This window comes from Diachasmimorpha longicaudata, chromosome 4, assembly GCF_034640455.1.
Source record: "Diachasmimorpha longicaudata isolate KC_UGA_2023 chromosome 4, iyDiaLong2, whole genome shotgun sequence".
Taxonomy (NCBI): Eukaryota; Metazoa; Arthropoda; class Insecta; order Hymenoptera; family Braconidae; genus Diachasmimorpha; species Diachasmimorpha longicaudata.
The window spans coordinates 6,047,070-6,070,254 of NC_087228.1; the positions used below are offsets into that span (position 1 = coordinate 6,047,070).

Below are 23,185 nucleotides of genomic sequence, written 5' to 3' on the forward strand. Positions count from 1 at the left end.
CGATCTCACCGATAATTTCTTATGAAATCCGTGATAATTACCGGTGAATTAACCAAATCACCAGAAAATATTATTTTTATCAGTATTTTTTTATCAGTGCTGGTCACTTCTCGAATTGCTATCGGATTAACATATTGAAATCTGCGATCACACGACACTAATTACTCATTTGTATTCATTTTGAGTCGGAGATTGATACAGAGGGGGAGGGAGATTGTAAGCATTCAATGGCCGTTTTCCGCCGATAAGAATTGCAAGTCGTTGTTCTTCATAGATATGGCGATCATTGCCCTCGTTGTCGGTTAATATTATATCATGCAATAAATCGCCGATAATTATTTGTCCCAAAGCCCTCCGCGGAAAAGTATAAAGATTATTTATACAAATAGCTTGACAATCGGGGGAAAGTGCACATGACTCGTTCAATCATTTCATAATACTCATCTACATTATTCAATACTCAAATATTAAAAACAGCTGAAAATACGAGAAAATGTCTTCTCGGTCTTTTTTAATTCCAAATAATTTTTATGAAATTGGTGTATTGGCCAATCACGGGCTTCCATTTTAGTACTACCAACAATAAATGAGACTGAAGTGTTATAACAATGTGCCAGATTAAATCGAGCCATAGAGTCATCGACCGACGAACCTGAATGCAGTAAAGATACAAAGCTTGCACATCTAAATCTGTTGCAGGAGTTCAATGACCGTACACCGGAGTCACATGAACTCGGGGCAATTTCTATTTAAATTCGAGTATCCTTCAACGTTTTCATAGGTTAGTATCTTCGGGTCATCTCCAAAATTTCCGCTGAGACGATAGAATTATTATTTTAGGTACAGCCGGTGGATTCAGTATATAATACGAAATTCTTGTAATAGCTGAGTTGATCATTTCATCTGATTTCATGTGATTCGGCAATAGAAAATGGAATAATGTTCATGACTTTTTTTCTCACATATCCGTACGACTGGTGAATATTCTGCTGGCATACATTCACCAACATTTACCAATATCCATCATTCACATAATTCTTCAATTTATTTGCTGACACACCCGCTGCGTCAGCGATTATCCTGTTTCCAAACATCACAACTTGTTGAACTCGTTGTGATCACAAATAAAAATCATCACACAAACAGAGGGATAATTCATCATAAAAAAGACGAGACAACAAACGGTGGGAGTAACAGTTTGAAGCTCAGCAAAGGCATTTCATTTTCGTCGATTCAATGGATTAACTGGTGATTGTCAAGAGGTGAAGAGTCCCAGGGATGAAAGGATCGTTTCACGAGTTTCCGAAAAAGTAAAAAAAAAAGGTCAGTGCGCATCAACGGGACAGTTGGCCAGAAGTATTGAAAGGCCCAGCGGGTAAACTACTCGCAATTTTTACTCCTTGTACGCACGTACTCCATCCTCGTTCCCGCTGTTTCTTCAGGAAATAATTTACGGGTTGTGGGATCGGTTATAACGCGGGCTACTGGCTTGTTAATTTATGACCAGTGCATGAAGAGAGTGTGAAAACCGCATGGTCATAAAATTTTGGCCACAATCCCGTGAGTAACCCCATCGTAAATTATCCTTTGACGAGACGTGACTCGTCATTGGAGTATTCCTGCGATATTGAAACAATTGTCTTCTGTGGTTGAAGATCATTTCTCTTTATAGAAATAAATTGATTGTATTTCCTAACGGGCGCAAAAATTATTCAATCCAACTGCTGTCGAAATTGGATTGAGAAAATAATAAGGGCAGCAGATGTCCCATCAACGCCTCTGAATGAAGGAAACAGGTGTAGACGGATGATCTTCTCAGTCTGGAAAAAAAAATAAAAAGAAACCAGTTGCTGTACGTTGTTCATCAAAAAAGATTCGCCGAGAGCGAAAGTATGACGATTGTGTGTGAAGAAAAAAAAAAAAATAAGGAGTATACCCGTCCAACAGCCTTGTAGTCGTTATTATAGTCGTCTGTCGTGACTGTATTTTCTAACGCAAGTTGGCCTGCTCACGGACGGGTTGGAATAGGCCATCGACTTTACCGCTAACTTGCCGTCTCAACGGTTTGGCATTCTCCTACATCTCACCTGTCAAACAATCTGAAACGATTCACGCTATTATCGTACGGTGGTGTGTGTGTAGGTGGTACTTTCACTTTCTCAACTTTTTTGCGGATGAATTTTCTTTGTCTCTGTGGGTCAAATGATTTATCGATAATGTCGAAATGCACAGAAGGAGAATACAGGGATTTTTTGTGAAATGAATGACAGGTATTTGTTGTATATCTGGGAATGCAGAGGGCTCAATGATACCCTAAAAAAAGACATTGTCAAAAAAAAATTAATAATAATTCTTACAAAAATAATTATTTCCGTTGAACATGACTCGCGAAACTCTAACGAATATCCTTGATCCTAATGATGGGTCAACCGTGCCAATTGGCCAATGGAAGCAGTTGAACCCGATATACTCATTTTAACATCGCCTATGACTGATAAATCAACATCACAATGCCGAGCCAATCAAGGAATAATCTAGTGAAAAATTTCGAAAATCTGAGAGTACAAATTAGTGGTATTATCTAATCGGTATAAAAGCCCGAAAAATCAGCGAGAATTTTGAGGTGAAGGGGAGGAATAGAGGAGGTGAGGCTTCAAGACCACGAGGCAGGCGGTGAGGTGGTGAGGTCTGTATTTCGCGCAAGCGCGCACCGTATGCTATACCCTGACGCGGTCAACTCACTCGCGCATCGCACTGCACGCCATACACAACCACCACGTTCTTTTCATCGCCACGCGTGACCACGCGGTCAAGTCCTAACCGAAGAGTCAAATAACCATTAGCATTAGCATTGGTACCGCCAATGGATCGAATTATCATAAAACTCGTTGATAGAAAATACTGATAAAATAAAGTGCAAAGTGCGTGATTATTTTTTGTTGTACAACAGACTGAAAGAGAATTATCGATAGATTGAGTACTTTAAGTGGAGTTCAATGATTTGTCAGTGTTCCAGAAGAGACTTTGAGTGAGAATGAACACATGTTTTGAATTAAGTGATAATAATTGATGTGTTATGTCAGTTGTGGAGAGGTACTTGAGCTTGGACTAGGATTTTCGTGGACCATTGGAAATAATTTACAAATTAATTGATAGAACTGTCTGATTAATCACGGGGTATGATAGACAGACGAGTGGAAGATTGGTGTGTTCAAGCAATGACTGTACAAGAATTTAAACCCCGTGGGGCTGGAGATGGACAACAGCCGGTTGGTGATATTCTCTCACCACCTGAGTCACTCGATAATGACAAGGAAGCTTCCAATTATCGTGAAGTTTTTCTACCCCAGGACAGCGAGCACCTTCTTGGTCGAGTTTTAGCCGGTGAGAAAATGATAAATAACTTATATGAATGATGGATTATCACAATAATTTGGCGAATAAAGGGCTCGCGATTAGAGGATAAATGGGAGGTAATAAAATGGAAAAATCAGATGAATTGATATGTAAAGTCTCGTAACAGGCGCTTAGCAAGCGGAGGCGGCAGTTTCACTTTCCAGCATTGGAATGTAGGTCGAGGGACCCCGGGACGAGGCTAGTTCGTTGCCCCTCGCCGGCCTTCTCTCGGTGTTGGCAATTTTTTTTTTTTTCTTTTTTTCTTTCATTTCTTATCCCATCCCCACCCAGCGCGCACACTCGCATTTTTGCCCCCGCAATACGCAAGCAAAATCTATTCGTGTGTGTGCGTGCCACGTTGATACAAGCTCTAGCCTAGATAACGTACAACAGCGCTTGCTCTCCCTACTCCACCAAACTCCCCATAAACACCTATCCCCCGCCACCCGGTTTCTCATCGACATGCGTCCCATTGGCCCGAGAATGGCAACTAGCAGGAAAGTGGGTCGACGGGGCCTTGGCGCGAGGCTAGTTCGTTCACCCTGCCTCGACCCGTAACTGGGGCAAGATGAAATTAACCGAGGTATCCCCCACCACACCATGTAACAACGTCTCACTCACTCTTGCTAAGCACTTGGGGGGAGGGGGGGAAATGAAAACACTCCTCTCCCCTGGATCACTCTCTCACTCACTTCAGCTTGCTTCAGCACAACAGATACATATGCACTTGTATACGTGTACATGTTAATGTGCCTGTCGTGTGGCCCAGCACTCGAGTCTACGGAGTTCAATAAACTTCAACTGGGACTCAGTAATGTAATCCCCTCTCTTTTCCCCTGGTGGTTTACTAGCCCTCCCCTCTTCATTCTCTTCCTCGCGAATATATCCCCACTCATCGAGTCACTATCGAAGGTCACCACACACTTCTATTACTCACATCTATCGCCTTCGAAGTTCGAGAGAGTGGTATCGTATTTTTAAGTAATTGATCATTTTGTCTGTTTTTGTTAGAAATTTTTTTTTGATTATTTTTTTCATCCCAATTTCAACCAATCAAATGGTGGCATTTCCCGTCACGTGGTACAAGTAAGAGAGTTTTACTTCGGATATTTTTCGGATATTTCCCTGTTTGTTGCTAAGCAATGAAAATATCCGATAAACAATTTGTACGCGTTTCAAACCCCAAAACTGTCATTACAATAAATCAAGTTCAAAGACTTTACCTCGACATGATCAGATTTGGACGGGAATCCTTGGAGATTATTGATCAAAAAATTTTTAAAAATGTTCCTAATAATACAGTGAAGACAAAAGCCACAATTTGGAAATAATTCTCTGCATTTTGTGCAGACAAAAAATATACGCTGGAGAAGCCACGACTACGAGTGAACAACCATACTATATGACGTGAAATGCCACACATTTAATTGTTTGAAATTGGAATGAAAAAAATAATCCAGCCAAATACCCCTCGACCTTCAAAATTAATCGGATATTTCCCTCCAGTTTCCCTGCGTAGCACCGATCGGGATAAGATTCGCAGAAAAACCCTCGCGCTTCGCGCTCGGGTTTTTTAACCTGCGAACCTTATCCCTCTCGTTGCTACGCAACGAAACTCTCGGGAAATATCCGATAATTTTGAAGGTCTTGGGGTATTACTACTGAGTAATTTCCAGGGGGGGGGGGTCACAACAATCGAATATCCACTGCATTTTCAGAATAATAAATTCAAAATTATTATTTCTGCCTGCACGGTCAATTTATCCTTCATTTTACCCCCCCCCCCCCCAAGTAAGGGGAAAGAATTTTGGAGTTTCTCGATTTTTCTTATCTCAAGGAGATTCCGTTATGTAACTTGGAGTGACCAACGGAGCCCCTCGTGATACTCCTTCGTCATTATTAACTTTTTTTTTTTTCACCAGGTGAAAGTAGTACATTCATCGAACGACCCCATGATCACTCTCGCTTACACTTTTACTTCCCCTCCACTTGGTTGGTCTCTTACCTTCTCTCTCACGACAATTATTGTGGTATGCTTTCACCAGCATGTAAGACGCCTGCGGTTTTCCTCACGCACTGTAGGACAGAGCGCTGACCTGCCTCACTGCCACGGTCCGGCGTGTGACATTTTTATTCATTGCGAATTATGAGAGTTGAGGGGACGTGCTTGAGTAATTACATTGTTTCTCGATGGCCTCAGGTAGGGATTCTGTGATCCCGGGGAAAGGAGAAAGTCCCTTTATTACGGATCATCACAGTTAATGCGTTATTACCCTTTGGATTTTCCGGAGTTTGAAATTTTCTACCTGAACGTATCTTTCGAGTACCTTGAAAAATTTTATAGCCTCTTGAAAATTTCCTGAAAATTTGTCCAGTACCAGCAGATGAAGAATACTCTACGATTGTTTTTTTTAAGATAATCCCCGAAGGTTCTATCATTATTATGGTTTTACTTCATCGTAAAAAACAGCGGTCTAATAATGAAGAAGAAACTGGAAAATGAGGACAAAAAATAATGAAAAAAATGTACTTAAAAATTACGTACCTCTTTCGTAATCTACCAGTCAAACTAATATTCGGTAAAAATTACAGAACAATTTCACGAAAAAGTCGAAAATGTCTCAGAAAAAATGGGACACGTTCAGCAGAAAAAATGCTGAACGGTTCCGTATTTTTGACCGGCAGATGACGGAACAGGTACGTAATTTTTCCAAAAATTTTCTCTGCGTGAAACAATGAACAACCAAAGCAACACCGTTTTACCCCACCCTCTTCAACCCCCAACGTCATAACACGGGGTGAATAAGTGGCCTATTAAAAAAAAATCCCCGAGTCGCGTGTTGTGTGTCGAAATAAATATCTGGCCTCCGGCGCCTCCTTCTCGTACCTCCCTCTCCCACTCCCCATTCGGGTATTTTCTAATTGCGTTGTGCTGACGCTGACGACTGGCTAACCTCAAAACCAAGCTCGTCGAGCTCTCGGGCAATGGCCTAGCCTCCTACCGGCCTCAGTTAACCTCGATCTAGGTATATACACTCGATTCTATCTGTCTCTCCCACTCTCAACAATTTGCGCTATCAGGATAATATTGTACTCTCTCTTATTCACACTTAACACCGGCCAATAGCAGCTTGGGTGGCTCTGAGGCGTTCTCGGGGTCGTTGTCTAGCCTCACCGCAGGCTCCTAGACGTATTTGCGAATGTCTATCCACATATGGTGGAGGAGGAGGAGGAGGAGGAGGGGGGGGGGGCAAATGTAAGCTATTGGGATCCCTTTCGTCGATTGTCCTCCGCTCTTGTGGATATTTATCTCGCATTTTCCTTTCTATGTCACTTTGCGCTGTCTCGATTGCAGCGGGGCAAAGGGGAGAGGGAGATAAATGGCCTCAAGGTGAACAACCTCGAATGGTGTCGGAGGCTCTTATCTCCCGAGCACTTTGGGATTGGCCTTATCGGGCCAATTTTTTTTTTATTTAGCGCGTGCGAAAAATATCTTGATATCTATTTTTCTTACTTTCACGGTTTCGTCATTTTTGTCATTGTTTTTGTAATATTTGGGTGGGGGGGGGGTCTTTAATATCTTGTTTTGTACAAGAAAAAATTCACTTGGAAACATTTTCCATAAAGATGGAACTAATGGGTTATTAGTCTTTTTTAAAGATTCTGATTGATGAGAGATGATAAATTACTGATTCACGGCTCAGAAATACGAAAGTAAGAGTGGTTGAGGCCCAACCGTGGCGAGATACCGGTGAAAGGGAAGCGGAATTTTGTACACACGCGAGGAGAGAAGAAGCGCCCACTCGGTGACTGATCCTGGGTTATAGCCTCTCACCAACATGCTCCTACCGATTTCTTCTTTTGCTTTTTTTTTTTTATCGACTTTCCCTCTCGGTCACTGGGAATTGTTTTCTTTCCACTCGTCTCAGTCCACTTTCTCCAGATGATTCTCTTGATTATGTAATTGCAGCGGTTTGTCAACGGGCTGACGACTGTTGGGGGGTTTTCGGGAGGGAGGGGAGAGGGAGAGGGTGTGTGGTTTTGATGAAATGCAGTGAACATGCACTGGCCCCATTAGGAGAAGTACTTAACGCGCTTTATTTGGCGGAAATTTCGACCGAGTGCCTGGTACGAGGAGCGCGCTGCTTGGGGGATGTTAATATATAGTATGAGAGGTCGACCGGGGCGACGACCTGTGACCCAGCGGTGCCTGAAATCGTTGATCTCAATCGACCTAGCCTCGTCAAATTCCGAGTATTATTTTCAATTACTTAAATATTGTTTTACATCATAAAAATTGAAAATGGAAAAATTTATTCAAACATGAAATTTATTTAATGGGTAAAAAAAACATTAATTTATCTAATGCTAATGTGAGTTCAATTCGCGAAAATAATCCAGTCGTTTTAGCAACAACGATTGTTAGCCAATAGGTCACACGTCGATTGTAAGATCTGAACAAATGGAATGTTATAAAATTGTCAACTTACGAAATAGCGAATGTGGGCTGACCTCCCCCGGGACGTGATGCTGGCCTAGTTTCCAATGTGGCACCCTAGCCGGTCAACGAACTTACGACCTCGACGCTCACCCCAGTCCCAGCCAGAACACCCACCCACCCACTCTGAATACAGTCCTCGGGAGCATGGGATATGGATACTTGAGTGTGTCGTTTCTCGAGACTGATTAGAGCTCTTGTGATATTAACTTTCTGAAGAAAATCATTTAAATATGTTCATGTGATTTAGCGGAAGATTCAGGGCAGTAAATTTTACTTTTTGTTCAATTTTTTTTCCAATACTCTATTTAGTGCAATAAAACCGTTGGGACTTTTCCAACGGTTGTACCACTAACTTTGAAATTACCCCATCCGTTGGGGTCCCGTTGAGCAAATGTGCTTGCAACATTTTACCGTTTTTTTGCACAGTAACCCTAGTGTACAACCGTGTCGATATTTATTACCGTAGAGGTAAAATTTACAAGGAAAAGGTTGAGCAAAAAAATTTGCCTTTAGCCCCTAATCCTTTGAGCCTAACGCCTTTACTCTTTTACGACGGGATATTCCCAAGTTTTATGGAAAAATTGGAGAGGGCAGAAAGGTAATGCCCGTTTTTTCCGACTACATGTAGCTAAACAGCCTCAAACTTCTGATAATTTTCTTCTTCAAAAACCCCGTTAGGGAAGACTTCTCGACCCCTTTTTATTTTTATTAGTCACCCTTCTTACCCTTTTTGAGTTATACAGTTATTGAGGCGCATGGGCACAATATGGCCTCAGAAGGAGACAGGAATTGGACTTGTGTCCTCGGGCTTTTTCTTCCGGGATATGAAAAAAAAAAACTCGCTTCCTTATTTTTTTCCCGTTCGGATCGGACATTCCTTCACATCATAAATAAAGGATAATGGGGGGAAGATTCCCAGAAGAACGAGTTGACGGTAGAGAGCAACTCATGCTACCTACAGGGGCCCTAATGTTATTTTAAAAAATGTCTTCTTTCAAAGATGAAGCTCATTTTTTTGCACAGTGAACCCTGAAAAATGCGCTAAAAATACTAAATCCACAGCACCGAACAAACCATCGACTATCGCAAACTCTATGAGATCGATTATCTAAAGTGGAGCGCTAAAAAAAAAGATATGAAAAATGAATTCGTCGATGGGATTTTAGGACGGCTTCAATTCCCAATAATCTGCTCTCTGGAAAATTTCTCTGACTTTATCCTGCACTGATATATGGCTTCCGTGCTTCTATTTTCATCACAGTTGCCTAGAATATTCGGTGGCAATCTGTTCAACAACGGGCTCACTCAAAGGGGCAGAAAGTTTCAAGTGCATCGACCCCGCGCTTGAATTAATTGGGTCGTTAATTTAAATCAATAATTCCCCGTTTCTACAATTTTTGTTTCAACAGAAAAATCATCTCCGCTCTTTCCCTCCATTAGTGATAATTACATTCCCATAGAGAAGATAGGAAAATATACACACAAACAAGTGCAACAATTAAGATAATTACTGTACCTCCTAAATTCAGTGCACACGACGCAGAATCAGACTTTCCAGTGAGAAAAGTATATAGTTGATGTATCAGTAAGTGCATTCTCACCTGTACATAACTTATTTCCACCGTAAATAAACTTCAGGCCATTAAACTCGATTACGAGTGGGACTTTCACGTTTTCTTAATTTACTTTCACACGGAACAATTGCAATCCTATGCATCAACTAGATCCTCAATTGCTCAATTGCCGGTATTTTCATACATTGCATATTACCTTTGCAGAATATTATTTTATGTAATAAATTCAAGGTAAATTTTTCATTCATCTCATGCCCCTAGTAATTCAATCCTCATGTTTCTATCCCGGGAGATGACGGAAATTTCTAGAAAAATCATTTACTCTGAGCATTAGGGGATTTCGAAATATCGAGAAAGCATCGGGTCATCACCCTAAAACGAGGTCTCCACACGCCTTCCTTCGCCGTTTGACGTCAGAGCCTCCTCTCCCATCCCCGAATAAGGGGAGTATTCTACCCCGCGCCTGGGCCTATGAGTCGCACGCAGAAGAGAGCAATGCCCCCGATGTCACGACCCTCAATTCGGTCAACCTCGACACACATCCCACCCACCCACCTCCCCTTTTAAATTGTTTTCAATTCCCCGGGATTTGTCGAACGAAAAAGCTCCCGGAAAATTTGAGGGCTGATCGTCATCAAATCTCAGTTTTTCTCTTTCCCTGGTTATTCGTCGATTTTGTTCCTCATTAACACTGATACGTTAATTTCTCACGATGTGATGCACTTTATTTATAATGAAAAAAATCGTGGTACCGTTCAAATGGTCGCAATTTCAAATGAATGATTGGATTTCAATTTTTAGCGAGTGTTCCCACAAAATCAAGAAAAAAAATGTGCTTTGTAAGTGCCCATTACGTGTCTATGCCGACGCACATCGAACGTAACCCCATACTATGTAATCCCAAACATGATTGTGCAACTTATCCCAGTACTGAATATCCCGGTTTTATGGTCGCCTCTTATGACTGGGAGCAGCATAAGGTACTCCCTCTCAAGACATATAACACGTACGATGCAGCCAATCTTCGAATTGCACTTGGCTTCTTTCAACACAACTTTCACAAAACTTTCTAGCTGTTCTCATTTTCTACGTCAGTCAACAATCGAGTAATGAATCCACCGCTCCTGTTCATCGCGTCTTCGTCCTGTCACTGATTATAATTTTTCTTCTCATGATTGTAAACAAATAAGACTCATTCTCACGTGAGGAGTATTGCATCGATTTTACTGTCACACGGAGAGAAATGTTGGATAGAAATTAGACCTCTAGAGGGTTTTTGCATTTGAGGGGACTTTTTAGGTGAAGTTTTGTTGGAATAATTAGACTTAGGATATATTAATTTTTGTAATAAAGCTAATCTTCGTCTTCTGGAGGTCTAATTTTTACCTAAAATTTCTTTTCGTGCACGTTAAAATCGGTTATTCAGCCATTTCCTATCGAGGAATAAGTATTTGGACCATTTTAAACAATCGCGCAATCTGTTATTACGGAAATTCAAAGTATTGCCTCATTTGAACCTAAAATTCTTATGTAAAACCCTCTGTGTTTTCGTGTGCGTCACTCCTAAACCAGTGTGTGATGTAATTTATCTCTTTCTTCAACGGTTCTGTGACCGAATTTTTCGTCCCGAACATTCTCTTTCCCACAATCTAACCCTACTGTCCTTCATCAGTTACAAAACCGTCGAAGAAATCTAATAATCGGTCATTAATCCAGAATTCACGATAACCATTGAACAAATTTAACGTAAACAATGAAGAATGTTCACCAGTCCTGACAGTCCTTGCTCTCCTGGACCGATTTGTCTCAACGCACATTCTCAAATGTTTTCGTCAGTGATCCCATCTGCATGTGGAAAGTCATCTTAATTCATGCCTTCCAATTATTGTAAAGAAGAAATAAAGAACGAGACGAGGCGCATGCGTCACTGATCTCAAGGCCTCGGTGCGTATTAGCTCTTTTGCGTTCGCCTCGCGTTGTCCCACTTTCCTTTGCGCTCGGTCAACGACCCGTTCAACTCTTGTCACCACCCCCTTTCCTCCCGCTCCACCCGCTCGAGGTAAATTTCCAAGGTGGAACCAACACAATCACCCGCCTCGACACATCGCGCACGCGTTCTTCCTCTCCCTCCGGGTGGCACACCTCCCTCCCGTATTCTTATCAGCTCTTTCCCCCTCTTCGACGATTCAGATGAAGGTTCCACGATTATCTACTCGCGGCGCCACTGCACTTCACGATTAAATTCGCGGTATGTCGGTACTGTAGATATCCTGCAAATACACATGACTCTGCACATGAGTGAGTCGGTAAAGAGACTTTTGACGGCTATCACCGGGAAGTGATAAGTTTAAGCGGCGTCCAAGAGGTGGTGATATGAGGTACAGCGACTGATTCCTCTCCACCTGTTTCCCCAGTATTCAATATTTTCATTCACCTCTTACAGAAAAATCATGGTACATGTCTCTAATTTTTTGTTTTTTTTTTACAGGTAAGTCACTGATGTCTCTATACAATCACCCCAGTAGTCCAACTGTAAGTGCCTCATTTCTATAATTATTTATTCCAATATTCCGCCGACACATCTGGACATAAACCCACCGCAGCAGTACACGTCGTTCATTAGATCAATATTTATTGGGAATGGGATATTTTGAATAACGAAACGATGAAATAATTAGCGTGAAATACTTTATTGATTAATCGGTCGAAAGACACTTCCGCTCGTCATCAATTTCTTAGAGGAATTAACTTAAGTTATAAACAGGCACAATACCCTGGACCTTAAGTATTCGAGTCTGTTTAGGCTGAAGAAGAAAACATAAATATCATAGTTCATACTTGCCCGAATTATGGGCAATAAAAATGTCCGTTAATACTGAGTATAAAAATAGAATGAGAAATGTAAGATTAAATTATTGACTCCTATTATTTCAAACAGAAATTCAACAATATTTGATGAAATTCCACGATTTCTCCCCCTCAAAAATTCATGATCATTGAAAATGATTTTTTTCTGACAGTGCATAGCACCTAGAGTACTGCTTTCACCTCCCACTCGTACCAAAGAAATGAAATAACGTTAAGCGACCCTTGAACTCCAAGAGTCCAAAGCCTGTATGTTTTAAAATCGTTGTCTGATCTGATTGCACTGTAACCACTGTCAGGCGATGCCATCCGCGTCCGATCAAAACTATCCACAATCACGCGGAGTGGGAATTTGAACAGTTTCTTTTCCCCACCGATTAATAAGAATAATTCTGATAATTGATCAACTCCAAGCAAATGACGTTAATTACATTTAGTAATAAAAATAAAGCGGGAACAGGGGGAGCTGGTGTATGTAATCACCGGGGATCGCGTGGGCAGTCAACGCTTGCGCAAAAATCCTGTCATCCCTTTCCCACCATTCATGGATCAACCCCTGTATATCACACAGCTTCTCACTTGCCTTCGCGAGCCCACAGTCCTCTGTATCCTGTTGATTATCCTCCTGTACTGAAGAGTCAGTTAAACGATTAAACATGTCGAGTAATTGTGAAATTTACGGCGACGATAGTCAAGTGGTAATTGTGCCGGAGGTTGAGGTGCAGTCAATCGAGAAGAGTCTGGACCCTTCCGAGATCTGTGAGGTCAGCATCGTTATCACGGACACGACTGATATCGGGAGGAGAAGGGCTTATCGGCAGAAAGGTATCAAACCTTTCCTTCATTAATTATTTTTTTTCGTCAACTTCAGCTGTAATTAAAGCTGATCGGTACATGGAAATTATGAATAATTGTGACGTCATCGGGATTGATGAGAGTTAGAGCAATCCATTCGTGCAGGGACGATGGTATTTATTATTTTCAAATTTTGCAAACGTTATGAAGGGGTGGCAGGGTATACCCTCGTTTGCTACCGAAACTTATCGATTTTAACCCCCGGCGAGGCTCTCACGTGCTCACTGACATTGACATTGTCCGTTAGGAGGTAGGCGACAGTTTCTCTCCCCTCAAAACACGTAATATCGCCATCTTACGGTGGCGAACTCACTTCACGTAATTTCAGTTTTGCAGGTTAAACTTCAGAGAGACACCGCCCGATGTCACTATTTTCATTTTCATTTTATCGATTATTACAATCAATTGGATTGAACGGTCGGCTCCTAGTTATTAAATTGAAAAAAATTTCAGTTCTTCGTGTTAAAATAAAAAAACCGGAAGAGGAGGGAAGTATTCAGGCGCCATTGTTACTCATACAGACTTGACGAGCATTATAACCCTTCTCGTGAGAACATTGCGGTACTCGAGTGTTGGATAGTAAATCGTGGGAGAAACGGGGGATGGATTTTTGCAGGACCGATTTATGACGGCGTTTTACGAGCGCTCACGGCTGACTGCAAGACAGGAATTATCTCGAGATGATGAGGACAGGGGGGAGAATGAGGAAGAGAGCTAGCTGTCCTACACTGTTAGAAGAAAAAACCTAATTTTTGACAAAAATTCAAATCCAATTCAAATTCAAAATTCAAAAACGCTGATTTTAAAATGTTTTAGAACATTCGATGTCACAAATAATCTATTCAATGTGGAAATATTTTCCATTAATTTCTCTATTGATGGCATCGATCGAAACAATAAAATTAATTTTAAAAAATTGTTGATCTGGGACAGATCCAAATGAAGGCCCAAAGGTTATTACCTCCAAAGGAAGTCCGAAAAAAAATATTCTATTGCGTCACAGCCATTATCGAACGTCTGTTTGTCTCGGTCTGACCGTTGAGTACCGTTCCAAATAGTTTTAGGTGGGATAGAGAAATAAAAAGAGATATTGGTGGTCATAATAAAGCAGAGGTCTACGGCCGCTATTGAGGTCTCTATACAAACTCGAGTGCACGCGCCACTAAGAGTTTATTTCTTTAAGCTTGCCATCACACCGAATGTCCCGTCCTAAACGGGCATAACTCCAATGGAGGAGAGTCAGTGGCGTTCAACCAGGGAAAGAACAGTTACGGCTTTGATCGTTTCATCCTTAAATATTTGTCGATAAAACTGTGCGCCCGGAGAAACTCCGGATCATCGAAGAAAAGACGAATAAATGAAAGAATTTTATTCGGAAAATTAAGCTCCGTATCCGTTAATCGGTGCACACAAAATTAATCCGTATTAATTATTGATTAGAATCACAGACCGAAAGATGAGGAAAAAAGGAGTTTAAACCTGTGTGCGAGCAAGCGCGCGGTGAGAGTGCTTTCACCTTTCTCCCAGGTTCTATCTCTGCGATGGTGAGGCAAGAGTCTCTTTTCAACGTAAGAAGTTGATGGGGCTCTCTTTATCCGCGTCTCTTTCGCTTGGAAAGCTTTTACTCTCGATTGCAACGGCGGTCAATGTTCTCGGTGAAAGCAGTCTATTATGTCTACTACTGTCTCGTAATGCTTGAATTAGTGATACTGAGGGTAAATTGTGAAAATTCAACTTTATTTAAATATTTATTATTTCAAGATATTGCAATGATAGTACTTAAAACTTTTCCGATCTAATTATTAACGGGAAAATTCAATTTTTGGAATAATAAATCCATTCGCAAGGCTCGAGTCCAGTGGAATAAGTCAATCGTTGATCCGACATAATTAAATTATTTTTATTGGCATAAAAATATATCGCGGATTAATAGAATAACACGAGATAATGGATTTCATAAAGTTAACGTTGAATTGTAAAAGAGTGGTGGTTTTTTACGGGCCCATTTGTCGAAACGATTGGGCAACGCTAACTATGAGCGGGGTTCATATCGTCCTGAATGTCGGCCACTAACCCCACTTTGTAAATCAAGGCTGACGTTACGGTTCTTACTTTCACGCATTGGAAATATTAGATTACAAACAGGGATTGTTAAATAATATCAAAACCATTCGAATATGAACTTTAATCGTTTATTTATCGTACACAGAAAGTGTATCTTTCTCCTATAACAACCAAAGTTTTCTCGCTCGGGGCCCATTTGACAAAAGGCCCTTGTTTATTCATTTCTCTCTCATTTTGTTTATTGAAACTATTCTAAACATTCTCGTACTGTTCTGAGAAAAACTATAAAAACGGACATGGACTGTAAACAGCTATGGACATACGATTAATTTTTGCCCACACATACCAAGCACTCTTAATTGGAAATGAAATGATTCATTTGGCAATTATAAATAATTTACCCACCCGTAAATAATTTTTTATCAGCGAGTCAGATGTCTAGGGACGTGAAAAATATTTCTAACTGCTCAATGGTAATCGCAGGAATCGCCAAGGTCTCTCTTTATTATTTACCTATTGGCGTATGTCACTGTAAAAGGTCCCAAGTGCTCTTAACTCAGAATAAATGCGGCGGGTTTAGTGTGAAGCCGTAAATGAAGGCACAAAATAATGTCTGGGCGTCGGTGTGCACGTAACCGGGTCGTGCCTACGACCTGGTGGCCTTGCTTTTCGCGCTGGACCGAGACTGGCTATTGTGAAATACTATGAATTTATAATATACCCCTTCCATCATGGGTGCGTGTTCAAATCATCCAAAACAATTGATTATTTACCTCCTATTAAATTAATTTCAATTTTATTTACTTAATCTGATGAACTGTATCTTTGAATCGCGGAATTAACGCGCAAAGGAGGTGATTGAAATTGTGTTTTCTTCTTTCTGAAAATGATAAAAAAAGAAGGGGAACACGTGGGCCATTAGCATCGTCCGCCACATCTCTCTCCCCCCCCCTCTTCCGTGGTAATAGAGCCGATGAAAATTGGAGGCGTCACTTGCGTAATCTCAGAGCGTGCGTTCTCTTATGACTGACCTTAATAAAATTTTAGACTGGTCATTGCCCTGTGTAACCTCATTCGACCATTTACATCACGTCTCACCGATAATTTTCCATTAAGAGTGCTTTCCATTTGCGATTCTAAAGAGTCATTTAATTAATTTTGCTGCTCCTCATTTTTGAAATATTTCAATTGTCTCAGGCAATTTTTTTTCTAAATTTTTAATGAGAAGAAAAGTCATTTGATTTTATAACATAATTTTTAATGACATCACAATGTTTTCTGAAAGTTCGTCGTAAAAATGAAGAAAAGATAATTGAAAAGCCCAGGCCTAGACACCGTGGTTCAAGCTCCGCTAACTGCTGGCGTACGTTGACACGGGATATACATATATTCGCTGTAGACGCGATGAGGGATTCCATAGGTCACTCACCGTTGCTGTATACAGAATAGATGAGACTAGATGCCACGTGCTTGGAGTATTTCGTTTACTGTGTGTGCGTGCTACGCGTTTTGCACGCCTACTGAGACCCCCTTCCCTGCATTTTTTTTTTTTCACTCATTGCGCATATTCTTCTCTTCCGCGTGTGTTATATCCTTGGGATCTCGGAGGATATAACGGGCTGTTGTGGACACACACTAGGATCGCTACCTCAATCCTATTTTATAAAAGACACGAGGCAAAAAAATGGAACTCAAAAAATCCCCACCTCCAATATTACCACGCCTTTCATAAAGAAATTTAGTTATTCTTCATCGATAATTCTGGGACGATAAGACGTAATGATGCAAAATACGAGAATCGCGTGCATCGTAAATTGGAGAGAATTGGAGGTAATTTAGTCGAGGTGATAAAACGTTTGAAAAGTTCCAAAAAATAAATGAGCCTAATTATAGAAGACGAAGGAGGGACAGAATAATCTATCGTATATCGTCAATCGCAATTGCAATTTTGTTGATTATATATGCGTTTGGAGTATTAATAATCGTATGATTTTATTAAACGCGAGTGATGAAGTGTTTTTACGTGACAATTCATTTGATGAAATCGTTAGGATGAGTTGTCAAATGGATTAGGGTCTCACCGTGTCCAATAGGATGCCCGAAAATACGGGGACACTACTACGTAAACAGTAAACACTTTCGGTTAGACCTACTCACCAGACTACACCACGTGAGCCCCCCCCCCCCTCCCCCTCCTCACCCGTCTAGTTTATTCTGTTTGATTTGGGTTAGACGTTTGACTGTCTAAACTTGACTCGTTCTCGCGTCCGGGGAGTCTCCGTCATAATCGTTGATAGAAAAGATGAAGATAAAAATTTAAAAAAATGAAAAATGATAATATATACATAAATATAGGTGGATTTGGTATCGGACAGTGGTACAGTAGGAAAATTGTCGATGGTATATTTAATAAATAACTGTAATGGTGGAACTCTGGGGGAGGTGAGCATTATCCCTAGGATTTCGTCACTGGTCAGGTTGAATAACCGGCATTACGTCATTGACTCACGTTTGCCGAAGTTACGCGGGAGGGGGAGTGACGAGGTGGGAAAAATGTGAGGTACATCGGATACGCGAGAGAGACGGGGGGAAGGATTCAAAAAATGCGCCGCCAAGTGGGGGCCGAGGTCGATCACCTACGTACTTGGAGTCAGTGACACCTAGAAGCAAAAAGGACTTGATGTTTCTCTCTCGGTTGGTCTCATTTTCACATTCAATTTCATTCAGTTGGGGCATTTTTTGAGAATTAAAAATTTATGGAGGAGTCTAGATTGATTTTTTAAACTGAATGTTCAATTATAAATTTGATTAGAATATTTAATTTACCCGTAGAGAGGTCAGAATAAAAAATTGTTGGCAGAGGCCATTGCATTTCGGGGGAGACTTTTCCCCACAATTTGACGAAGCCCGTTGTGTAAAAAAAATTCTGTCCATTTGCTTTACATTTATCTGTCGCTCAGTTTTCCCATTAAAGTTCACCAAGTTCAATGTAGTTACTAGAATTGAATATTCAGTTGAGCATTATTGAAGTTGAAAGAAAGAAAGTTTGAGGAACGTTCGAGAATGGGAAGCATCGACCGACCGTGACCGTATAGGGCTGCGGATCGGTTCGAAGACCCCAAGGAATTTGAAATCCCTCGGTGAATTTATTTCAAGGTGAAAATTGCAACTGATCAAACCCTTCGTACCTCCGACAATGTTATAACCAGTAGAAGGAGTAACAACTGAATTTAGTCAGCCTTGAATGTCCCTTTTCGGTACAGGACGAAAAAAATTTTATCGTGACACACTCGGAGCCCCAAAAAAAACCGTGAAAAATGGGACAAGTGGACATGGCACTTCGCTTCCTCGTTTCATTGTCGCGAATTTGGATCGTCTAACTGTATTCCCGGGGCTCTAAGTCGATGCTCTTCCCCTCGGCACCGGGCGCTCGTGCAGCTATAGACTGACTATAACCACATGACGCCTTGCGGGCCTATCTAACCTTCGACTTTGACTTTTTATTTTCATTTGCGATTGAGAATATTCCCACGAAAACGGAAAACACCGAGCGGTTGGTGTTCATGATCTTTGAATTGATGAGGGGGTTAGTAATGTTGGAAAAATCCGAAAATGTTGTGGATCGTTGACTAATGAGTATTTTGTAAAATTATTTTTGATTTTCACCAATTAAAATTGTCTTTTACAATTTTCATTCACAATACTTGGCGAAAAATAATGATATCGTGATTAGAATGCCGGAAATATTCTCAAGTCTATTGGCAGGGGACATATGCCCGAGAATCCGACGCGGAAATCGCACACGTCGCATAGATAACAGGGTTTGCGGTTACCTACTATGTGTTCGCCCATTGGTGTCCAAGCATTATATGCGTTGGCGTGGTCGCGTACTCGTATTAGCATCGATAGCGGGGTTACCTGGGTCACTGAACTCACTTGTGTGCATAGGCTATCCTCTTTAAATGCACTTTTAACGCTCAACATATTTCTCCAGTGCGACATTGCAGTTGAATGTCAATAGTCTCACACCAGTCGTTAAATCACAGATAAACTGGTCATTAAAAGATCCAAATTAATTGATCGTTTAGTTTGTTTAGTTTGAGAAAAAAAAAATATCTAAAAACATTTTTGGTGTACCCTAAATTGTCTAGCACATAAAGCCCTCAAAGTTTCAATTTCAGACAATTTTCCTCCTGAATTGATGATTCCTTTTTCACACGAGGCATCACGTTGTGAGCCGAGTGAACGGTTGACCGAATAACCAAATTTGTGGCGCACTCGCCTACTTTCATCCACATTGCGTAATGCCTGTATTCTTTCTTCCTCTTCCATCCCGCAAATTCGATTTTCGTTAAAAAAAAAAACTGAGAGGCAATTGTCAATTAAACTAATGGTATCCATCCATCGAGACAAACAATTTCCCCGCAGTATTACTACTGTCAATAGACTGCGGTTATTTTATTCCGATAGATAAATAACTAGGGAAAATTAACTATCGAGTAAATATAAATTCGAGATAACGAGATAAATAGGAGACCAGCTTTCCCTCGGTGAATTTACTTTCACCCGGGGGAAAAAGCCGTCATTGTCCATTGTTCTTAACAGAATAATTCTCTCACCTGATCTCCAACTGCACTAAAAAGGAGACAATCGAGTTCACGAAAGTGATGGAATATTTTTCTCCAACACTATTTTTAAGAGTAAAAATGTCGGCGTTGGTGATAGAAAAATCGTGCGAAAACATCGAAAGCTCATTAATTATCATTAATATGAATAAGTATTACGCAAGTCATTTGGGAAAGACTCATCCCGTGGATATAGAGCAATATGATTAGCAATATGATAGAGGTGAGTGACCGGCGTCCAGTTGCGTTCACTGGCCTCCCAACGCAGAGAGCAACGTCGCCTGCAATCATTTCCCCCCTTATTTGCCCCTCTCTCTCGCCTCTGATTGTACATCGGTCTTGCCAGAGTGCCAGCGCATTCACCCTCAGCTTCGTCTCGGTGTGTGTATGTGTAATTGTGTGTGAGTGTGTGTGCATGGGCGAGTGAAGCTAGTGGTTGTACCCTCGATTGTGCGCACGCGCTTAATCAATTTGGCACAGGGTGATCTGGGACACTAGGAAGTGCAACTACTTCCATGAAAATCGGTATTTCAATGTAATTTACACATTTATGCTAATTAATTTGCTTTTGCTTTTCATCAATTTTTTTTTTCTTTCACATTTAGAGAAGATAATTGTTCGAGAATTTTTTCGACTGAATTTGACGATGAAATCGCATGATTTGAAAATATTTTTACATCTTGACAATTGTCTAATTGATGAATTCACTGGGAGTATTTGTTTGTAGAAAATTAAAGAGCTTATTGGGCTTTTCCATTGCTGCCTTTGTCCCGTGGCAATGACCGATCAAATACAAAACTTCGAGACATGAATACATGATGACATTGGTACTAGAGAAGGATAGAAATAATGGAGTCAGTGAACTAGCATTTCTCACAGTCCACTATAGTTTATTCTACCGATCGTGCTCCCAATCAGCCCTCTGTTCCACCGAGAACAATGTTTGTGCAAGGCTTGACACCCAAAATTGCAACACAAACCCTCGTCAAGTTGCCGGTCCGTGCGGGGTTAAGGACAGAACAATAGTCCATTTTGAGAATATTTGAATTTATTTTTGCATGGATAAAGAGTTCAACAAGTTAGCTGAAGAGCTGATGCAATATGGCGTACACCAGGAGGTCATTTAGTGTCACCTTGCAACGTAAATTCGACACGGGTAATGCGAAACGATCTTCAAACGGTCATATAACTCCTTAGAATTCAGGTGACCGGTTGAAAAGGCGAACGAGAATTGCAGACGAGCTGTCAAACTTCACTCGTATTTTCAGGATCACTATTATTTATGACTCCAATGGGCTTTTCGCTTGTATGTAAATAGTCTCTTGAAATAATTAGTGCTGTAATTGCACGAGATAATAAAAGAAAAATGACTAAACATTAATGTTTTTTTCAAAAAATCAAAAACTGTCGAAAAATTGATATGATTTCAATGAAAATTACTTCGATGACGTTTCCACAATCGCAGCATTGAACTTCCTTCCTCTTACAACCGGAAATGCAGGAGACGAACAACAAAAAAAAAAAGAATTCATTGAAAATCTGACTTCCGCAGTGTGATCCACCAATTCCGGCATCGAAAATATCGAACTTGTGTTGCATCGTACTTTCCATGAAAAAGCGAGTCTTTCTCACCCAACTGTGCAGTCATTGAACTTCGATATATGTATTGTTTGTCGTGTCTCGAAGATTCTCGATTTCGTGTTGAACTCGCGAAGTGCGATGAACTCGGTCACCGGGCAACAAACTTCAGTGCCAAAGGCATGGTGGCTTTAACCCCCTCTGGCCCTCTCACTACTCATTTATTCTCATCCACACACATGCAAAGTTCTTTTTTTTTTTCCTTACAAATACACTCGCAATTACCGGGTATACGTGAATACGTCTACGTGGCGGAAACGTGACTCTTTCGGTCACTCGTTGAATCGTTTTGTATTATCGTCAAAACAATTCACAAATGAACGCTTGACTTTCGGAGTCCATAAATTGCGGAATGTTTAATTCAATCGGTGGACCAGATTCACCAATTTATTCTCGGAAAAAATTCATGACTTATTGAGCCAATCGAAATCGGGAAACACGTGAGACATGGTTTGACGACAAATGTTTTCATTAGTGCAAGTGGTACAGCTGGTGAACAATCGTTGTAAACAATGACTCATTAACTCGGTTATTCACGTTTGATGAGGATCGACATGACACCCTCGTTCGCTGGAAGATGAATGAAATTTAAGGGAAAAGCCGAATAACTCATTCACCCGACAGACTCATAATAAAGTAGGACGCGAAAATGACAGAGACTGTCCTCAAAATTATTGTCTCACATATTATAAAGAAATAAAAAATGTGGGAAACAAAGGGTTATTTGGAGGCCTCAATTACCAGCTCTGGAGTGAAAAAGAAATAATACAGAATGGCATAAGGGAAGAGCCGAGAGGACGAGAAAAGGGGGTAAATGTATATACGGACGTCTGGCGAACGGTGAAAAAGCCCGTAGTGTAACCGTTGCCGCTGCATAGCACGTTGACGTCCAAGTCGCTAGTGTGGGTTACCTGGTTAGTGACCGGCCAACCGAGTTCACTGGCATCGGCCCTCTTCCTCCGCAGGTTGGCTAATCTCCACAACTTCAAAGTTACGGGAGGAATGAGGGAGTGAAGCGTACCTCCTCCCTCTTTCTCTCACCGTACGACTGGACTTGGAGCCATTGCCTTCTACTATTTACCACGTGAATATCATTTGGCTCGGCACAAACCACTGGTGACTTGGCAATGACGTTTCTCACATCATCGTATGTGGAATCCTTCGTTCATTTCGTGCTGATAAACGAGGACGAAAATAAAAACAATTTTATGGAGGTGACGCAGAGCGTTCGAGAAAACTCCCAGGCGTTCAAACGTTAATGGTGAGGAGGTCATTGATGTCTTCATGATGCGAAAGTGCTTTCGCTAGGGGTATTTCCCGTGTAATTTGATACAATCAGCTTGTCCAACCGCATTAATCCGCAACTCACTTGCTGTGAGTTATCGTCTTTTCAATTTTCCACGTAAATATTCGAATGTAAATTGCTTCTTGGAACTTTCAAAATCACTTCCAAATGCATTCAGAAATTATGAATTTGTGGTTCGTAAAGTAAGTCATTTGCTCGTAGTCAATAATATCAACATGACCCTCACGAGGCTGACAAACGAACATCTTTTCTGTCTTCTTCTCAAATAAAATCCACACGCAAGTGGGTCAAAAAAATATAGCTGGAATAACACGGCTGCTTCACATGTCACCGTCTTACGTAAAATACCGACTAAACAAGT

General features: G+C 40.9%; 2 protein-coding genes and 1 long non-coding RNA gene across 7 annotated transcripts in view; 1 reads left to right on the forward strand and 2 right to left on the reverse strand.

The window, feature by feature from the left end:
* LOC135161250 (nuclear hormone receptor E75) overlaps positions 1-23,185 on the forward strand; it is a 78,484-nt gene that overhangs the window by 32,075 nt on the left and 23,224 nt on the right. Inside the window, exon 1 of one of the 3 annotated variants that reach the window (XM_064118660.1) lies at positions 2,092-3,384. The exons of 1 other annotated variant lie outside the window; for it this stretch is intronic. In XM_064118660.1, the coding sequence (XP_063974730.1) occupies positions 3,180-3,384 (205 nt within the window). In that variant the 5' untranslated portion in view covers positions 2,092-3,179. Of the gene's footprint in view, positions 1-2,091; positions 3,385-12,977; positions 13,162-23,185 lie in introns of those variants that run through there. One more of the 3 variants, XM_064118662.1, reaches the window with a different exon arrangement.
* Positions 1-23,185, reverse strand: part of LOC135161271 (uncharacterized) — a 110,518-nt gene that overhangs the window by 9,341 nt on the left and 77,992 nt on the right. The window lies entirely within an intron of this gene.
* On the reverse strand, positions 1,817-5,465 carry LOC135161276 (uncharacterized). Of its 2 annotated transcripts, none has more exons than XR_010298748.1 (2): positions 5,402-5,465; positions 1,817-2,099 (listed from the first exon to the last, which is right to left on the reverse strand). It is a non-coding gene; the product is annotated as an uncharacterized LOC135161276 (long non-coding RNA). The 2 variants fall into 2 exon arrangements; XR_010298749.1 differs by lacking the exon at positions 5,402-5,465 and adding an exon at positions 4,089-5,062.